Source organism: Cimex lectularius, unplaced genomic scaffold (genome assembly GCF_000648675.2).
Source record: "Cimex lectularius strain Harlan isolate CLEC.00 unplaced genomic scaffold, Clec_2.1 scaffold28, whole genome shotgun sequence".
NCBI classification, from domain to species: domain Eukaryota; kingdom Metazoa; phylum Arthropoda; class Insecta; order Hemiptera; family Cimicidae; genus Cimex; species Cimex lectularius.
This window is the reverse complement of record NW_019392712.1, coordinates 2,323,340-2,330,839: the sequence shown is the minus strand read 5'-3', so window position 1 is coordinate 2,330,839 and position 7,500 is coordinate 2,323,340. Positions and strand designations below refer to the sequence as shown.

The window sequence follows — 7,500 nt, the reverse complement described above, 5'->3', positions numbered from 1 at the left end:
GTATATGACGTCTGGAGAGTAAAAGTAATTTATTAGCGTGAAAGGAAGGGGTTGCTTATAACCCCGCCCCGAGGAATATCGAGTACTCTGGGCAATGAATGTGACCAGACATCTATGTTTGTGGTGATGTATATATATATGTATTGTATGTCTTGTTTTTATTCTGTATTTGACAACCTGAGGTACAAACGAGAGACTAGCATTCTAGAATATCAACGTAGTATATATCTGAAATCAGAGAGTCAGTAACCAGATCGAGACGCTCAAATGGCTGCAGTTTAAAACAAAATATGCGCGAAAGAAAAGAAAAAGATGGAAAACACGCAGAGGGCCGGCGATGACCTCGGCTGTTTGTCGGCCCATAAACCTTCCATTTATATATATAAAAATCACCGATTTACTTTCTGATAATTATCCGACTAAGTAGCCCAGAAATACTAAGAGATTCTATAAATATTACGAATTTATGTTAAATGGGTTCAATCTTTGTGTAAATCTGTAGTAATCCACATATTCAACATGCAAATGTTTAACGTACTACATTAATGCATTATAATAATAACTAGGTTTCAGCGTTCATTCCAGTACAGAGGCCGTCATTATGATTTGGTTTTTCTTTTTTCGCCACATAATACGTGGTTTTAAAATAACCATAACTTACATGGCATAACAAATAAAGTTCCACTTTGTTCGGTGGAATACAAGAATATGATTGCAGTAAGGATGTAACATGTTTTTGTGATTTGAAAATATAATTTGATTTTTTATATATTGTAAATTATACAAAAATGCAATTAATACCTTCTTGTCTTCCAGGAGAGATTCCGCGTCGAGGCAGAGGTGGCCGTCAACAGGGCTAACATGCTAAGCCGTCTATGGAAGTATGCGCCCCAGGAAGTGCTGAATTCCGAATACTTGCTGTACGCTGGCGTATTCAGCATGGTAGAATTCGACGAAGACATATTCGCCGCTGGAAACTGTTATGATCAATATCAGTACAAACAGTTCTGGCTCTTCTGCCCGTACGCTTATCGCCTGCCCGAGGGACCAATACTTGCCAAAGATTTGGCCGTGGAGTACAAGTATTTAAGCAACACGAGCGAATGGTTTTACATCGCAAGGAAAAATGCCGAGAGGGTGATTAAAAACTACAACCAGTTTAGTCGAGGTAAGCTTCACTATATTTCAAGTGATCTAGCTCATAAAACAAATGCAAAAAATGACACTTACGTACTTCGGGATAAAGTTATTTTATCATTTATTTACAATTTGTAATGAACAGAATGTTATTGTACAAATTGTTTAGTTAATTTTTTTAAAATAAATTTACCAACAACGTGACGATGCCCAGTGGGGTTTAGTCTCGTCTCGCTAATGTGTCGGCAAATAAAACGACGAGGGAGTTAAGAATATTTCAGAGCTTAATTTTTCAGTTACATTTTTCCAGAGACGATTTGTCATTTAAATTAAAACTTTTTAATTTAAAATATTGTCCTTCGGGGATCATTAGACGGAAACCGCCCGGAGCTTGAAATATACACACTATATAACAATTTTAAATATTAAATTTTCTTTTGTGACAACAATAAGAAAGTTTCTCATCATTAATTAAATATTTTTTAAAGCGGAGATAAAACCAATTAATGAAAATTTGATTAAAACATTCCTCACGCTTTTCTCCATTTAAAGTTTTCAAAAGAATTTCGCAACTGTATAATTAAAAATGAGCAACTACGATCAAATGACATTTTCTATGTTGCCCTCCATTTTTCCTCCCCTTTCAATATTAAAGGGTGTCTCTCAAGGGTCGATCAAGGGTCCCATCCAGGGTTCTATGAATTTCTATAATAATAAAAATAGATAGTTCATCTAAAACAATCCGATATTATTTAAAAAGGGGTTTCATTTTAGAAGTAATAAGTCCGGAGACAAAATATGAGAGTTTCAGTGACAAAGATGCGCGAAAAATCCCTTTTAAAACGGAAAAGACAAGCGATAACCAGTTGATGTTTCTTGGCCCATAAATAATATTCACATACATACGATTCATACTCTGACTATTAATAATAAAACTATAAACGTGACACATTTCAACGTTGGTACAATGCCAAGTGCTAATGACTCAGTAGTTCTACATTTTCAAAGTTTGGATTTCGGATTTATATGGGCTCAAATCCGCACATGTACGTACATACAATTGACGTGTTCCAAGTTGAACCTATTTGCTTCTCGTAGTTCACCGGCAATTGCAACTTTTTTAGTTCGCAACAGATTAACGGCAGACCTCCAGAATCACCCACCACGGATGTTGGCAATCGGTAGGCAGACAGTCTTATCCGTTCAGCCCCCGTGCTTGGGCTCTTGTCAACAGCTAGGTCAATTCAGTACCCAACGCATGTAGTTTGAAACCCATTCGTACTGACAAACATTCTTAAATACACTCACTCCTATTTACATACCATTCGTTCAATTAGGGTGGTGGAATCTTGATATTCATCCATCACCCTTTTCACATATTATCTATGTTTGTGGTTCTCGATACTCCTCCAAGACCCTCTCACATCACACATTCACGCTAATAAGTACATTCACGCTAATAAATACATTCACTGTCAACAAGCTAGATTTACACAGCTATTATTACTACTTACAACAGAACAACACTGTTCTTCCAAGAATCAGAACAGGGGGACCTATCAAGAAAGCGGCAGGAGCTTTAGTGGTGTACAGAATATTAGCGAAAAAAAATTAGGGATGCATACCGGATACCATGATGGTGTGACCTTTTCTCACATATGGAGACTTAGCCTGGGCCGATAAATTAGACAAATTTGGTATGCAAAACATAATCATCCTATGCTCGGTCCCAGGAAGTATGGGAGTAGTATGCAACGAGAAAGCGGACACCCTTGCAAACAAAGGTGCTTTATATTGAACCTGAGCCGCCCTTCTGTGGCATAGGAATGCCCTATCAACGAGCACCTCAGACAGAAGGATAAAAAGAAAATGAGGGAACAGTGGAACTCACGCATTGGCCATAAACAGTCAAAGAATATGCAGTATAGAACCGTTCTCAAAATTGATATTGCTGTTTAGAAAGAATGATCATTATATCAATAAACGCCAGAATTCTGTATTTAATTAATTTTTCTTAACTACTGAATAAAGTTGATCATGTTAATGTATTAGTACCTATTTTTTTAAAAGGATTTTACGGTTGAATAAGAATTTTAAAAATCCTGTGTTGATGTAGATCTATTGTTGAACCCCTATAAATTATAACTATACCTTGGGATGTGCACATTTTCTGTAACCCTAGGCACTTCCCTCAGTGCCTCTTCGAGCACCTCTTTTGGTGTGAGGATTGCTTTACCTTAGTGGCTGCACCGTAACCCCGGGCTCGGGCTTCACATTTATAAAACATATGTGCCGATATCTCTGTACCTCCTGACAGAGTCAGCGTGTTCTTGTCTCTGCTATGCCCATCTTCTTTAGGTGGTAGTAATGAGGGCAGTGGCTGTATAAAGACCTTTAATTTTCCTCAAATACTGTCTACGGAGAGAGAGGTGTTCCTTTGCCTTACTTTTTAAAAATTTATAAATCTCTTAGCTTGCATGTACCTGCCTGGTGCCTGAGCAAGCCATTTTTCCAGTTCCAACGTAAACAGCATTCCGTTGCACCTAGTTGTGGTTTCCATGAATGTGAGGGCTAATAAGTCAACCTGTTCATTTTCTTCTATACTTTCCTTTCCCAGAACCAAGTTTAAGATAATCCTTTTGGTTTCCTAGAGCCATTAGGTAAATTGGGTACGCCCGGACTAGTTTGGAGTTGAAAGCCTACGCATTTAGGGCATTTATAGCCTGCTTGATTGTCTAGAGTATGTAAATCTGTGCACCTTTCATATTTTTCGAGAATCGCATGGACTGTCCAAGCGACTTTACTAGAGCCTTTTCGGCCTTTTTTTTAGTTCGGCCCTATTACCCCTACACCTACTCCCTGTTCCATCTTCCATCCATAAGAGTACTATATAAGCGCCCCTTCCTGAAGCATGAGGCCACCTTTATTCCAAAGGTCTCTATTGTCTATGACCACTTGGAAGGATCTGTCAAATTTTTTTTCTCATTTCGTCATGTACCGTTATAGCCATTTCATTTATTTTAATTCTCTCTACATATTTGTCGTTGCTCTTCCCTAGATCTGACTTTATTTTCTTGTATCTCAGGAGTCGCTTGGCGCTCTCAAAAGCAAACTGTTGTACATAAATATGTAAGGTAAAGATTTGCTTCGTAGTGATGACCGACTCTGATATCACATAATAGTGTTGAATTGTTCAGTTTGACAAAACTGAATACCACAAAATGAAATATAAATAATAAATGTTAGTAATAACATCATATATATATATAATTTTTTTTTTCGACGGTTCGCAACAACAGAGGTCATATAAACCCTCGGGGTGCCGGTGTTTTTGAAAAAAAAAACCATTTGTAAGTATGTTGGGCGCGGCATCCAGCGGCCCTGCATTCGAACCCGGGACCTTTGCCACCGACGCCCCTCGCATAGCCGCTATTAAAATTGAACGTAATACTCGCTCTAAGTGTCGACGTTGGTATTATTTATGCATATCCTTCAGACAATGAATGTGTCAGCCATGCATAAACTAAATATTCTATAATGGGAACAGATTATTTGAAAGAGAAATAGTTTCATTTACGGATTTGTTGATTTGTCCGTCGTGCACTCTACCTGCCCTTGTTCAAATTGGCAATTGTGTGTACAGACTTTGAGAATCGCATCAAACCCATTTTTCGATAATGGTAAAAATATTTGTTTTATATATGCTCATTTGACTTTTGGCAGAAACTTTTGTAAACTTTAAAGCACACTACCATTAACTCAGATGACAATGCTAAATTAATTTAATTTTAATTATACTCAATGTAAATGAGTATGGTAGGACAATAATCAGGATTTCTCAGATGAATAAAATTCTCCGGCGTTTTTAATATCCTGGAATTGGTGGATGAAAGAAAAACCTCCAGCAATATATATTTGATTAAATTACGTAAAAAACCCTTACATACATTTTATTTAAACTTTTGCTCCTTTTGAAAAAGGGAAAAAAATAATTAAGCATGTTAAGGTGCAAGTTCGGTAGGATATTTTAATAATTTCTCCTGAATCCACTTAAATAAAGATTACAAGATAAACTTGGGTGAGAAGAATAACTAGTATAAACGAAAAAGAGAATAAAATAATGTACTCTTCCGTTCCCAAGTGTGGAAATTAAAATAAGACAAAATGCTGATAATATTTTATAGACCCCTCTAGACTAATAAAATTTTAGTCTAGTAATACAAAAATTTTCTGAATGTAACAGTGCGTGTTTGTTTATTTAGAAGGCTAATCTAATGTCCTAGTTTTTGCACAGAATAAATTTTCAGAATTGGTTAAGAAGTTGGGCTTAATAGCCATCTAGAAAGTTTGTACGCAAAGGGATGAAGTCGGTTCCACTTTCAAACTAGGTCACATCTGATTATACATAGCCGAACGGGATGAGACTCACTATAATTGCTAATAACTTCACATATTTTTTTAATCTATGTGGGCTTAAAAGTTAACCATCATGAAGATATTATAACTTTAGAGTCTACATTCCATACATTTGCTATTCCCTAGAAGGATATGTTTTTGTGTAAGTTTTAATGTGATTTTGATTTTATTTTACAGTTTTCCTAAGAAGAACTATATATGTATACAGTAGTTCAATGATTTTTGCAGAATTTTGTGATAAATTATATTTTTAATCGAAGTTAGTTAAAAAATGAAACAGACAAATAACAGAGAATAATGTGCAAACAAAATGTACAGTCAAAGTAAATACTAAGTATTAAAAAATATAATAATAAAAAACGAAAAGCGGATATATATAGAAAGAGAAGAGAGAGTGAGAGTGAGAGAAAAATAGAGATAGAGAGAGGGAGAAGAGAGAATGGGAAGGGGTAAAGAGAAAGAGAGATAGTCTATGGTTCTCGGGATAGAAATAGAGATAGAGAGACGGAGAAGAGAGAATGGGAAGGGGTAAAGAGAAAGAGAGATAGTCTATGGTTCTCAGGATAGAAATAGAGATAGAAAAAGAGTGGGCTCGAGCAATAGGGTTAGGATGGATCGATTGGTTAGTGTGAAACTTTTGGAATGCAGAAAGGATCAGTTCGTTGAAAATGGAATATTGAGATCGTTGTGGTAGGAAGCTTTGACAATTTGTCTGAGGATTTTATTAGAAGGATTTGATGCACATGATGTTAGATGGCTTGGCCGAACCACACAGTTCCACTATGTACGTCCAAGGTGGTCCGTCTTGTATAAGGTTAGTTTAGTGTTGACGAATTTTGATTTCGGTGCTAAGAAGTCTTCAATTAAGTTGTTGTGTCTTACGTTTTGGGTGGAGATTCCAAGTCAGTTGCTGTATTGATATAGTCTTAGTATTTGACTTGGAACGGGTATCTCTTCGTTGGTAGGGTACAGTGGAACGCAAGACTATTTTTAATGTGAAGTGCATTTTTCTTCATTCATTATGTCCTCCACTTTTTGCACTAGTCTTCGATAGCTCAACGTATTAATGGATGTAGGAGATCGCTTGGGTAAGATTCGAGTTGGAGACAAAATCGCGATATCATCAGCGTAGGTGGTGATGATTTGGTGTAAAGGAGGAGACTTAAGCTGGGCACACACTAGGTCGAACCGACCCCCAAGAAGAATACATTGAAATGAATGTAACCCCGCACACTAGGCCGGTAGGGCGGCGCGGCTCGAAGCCGGAGAAAGTTGCCAGACTTCTGGAACCCGGCTCCGCGCCGCGCCGCGCTACCGGTCTAGTCTGCGCCAGGGCGGTCGGAAATCGTTAAGTTCGGGTATATTTGGCTGCCCTCGGACGCCATATTTGTAAAGACGAAGCCAACGATTGTTACGTGGGGACTCCTGGAAATGCAAAATCAACACTAAACCGCAGCGCTAGAACAAACAAACACCTTCCAACACAAACAAATGGTTCCTAAACCTAACCAAAACTAACATTCCTCCAGAAATCCAGAACTTCCTGTCACTTGGTCCCAAACATTCTATTCCTTACAATAAAACAGATTTTCCAACAGCTAAACTAATTACGGATGTAGAATATGCAATTCAAAAATCCACAAAAACAGAAGAAGAAAAAGACATCACACGCTCAAAATGCATTAACACAATAACCAATCACTTACAACACCTCACTACAAATCAACACAACCTATCCCAACAAACATATACCAAAACCAAAAATTTTCTCAAAAATAATCCTGACGTACTCATTCTTTCGGCTGATAAGACCAAACAAACAGTTGCAATCAGCAAGAAAGAGTACAAGGAAAAAATTGAGAAAATTATCACAGACACAAACACATACACCATACTCAAATCAGACCCTACTCCTTCTCTCATCAAACAGACAAACAAAATTCTCCA

The 7,500-nt window shown here is 37.2% G+C and overlaps 1 protein-coding gene across 1 annotated transcript in view; it reads left to right on the top strand.

The window, feature by feature from the left end:
• The first annotated feature begins 821 nt into the window (after positions 1-821).
• LOC106669197 (probable G-protein coupled receptor CG31760) overlaps positions 822-7,500 on the top strand; it is a 437,919-nt gene continuing 431,240 nt past the window's right edge. Inside the window, exon 1 of the mRNA XM_014398513.2 lies at positions 822-1,168. Coding sequence (XP_014253999.2) covers positions 862-1,168 — 307 coding nt within the window. The 5' untranslated portion in view covers positions 822-861. The remainder of the gene's footprint in view (positions 1,169-7,500) is intronic.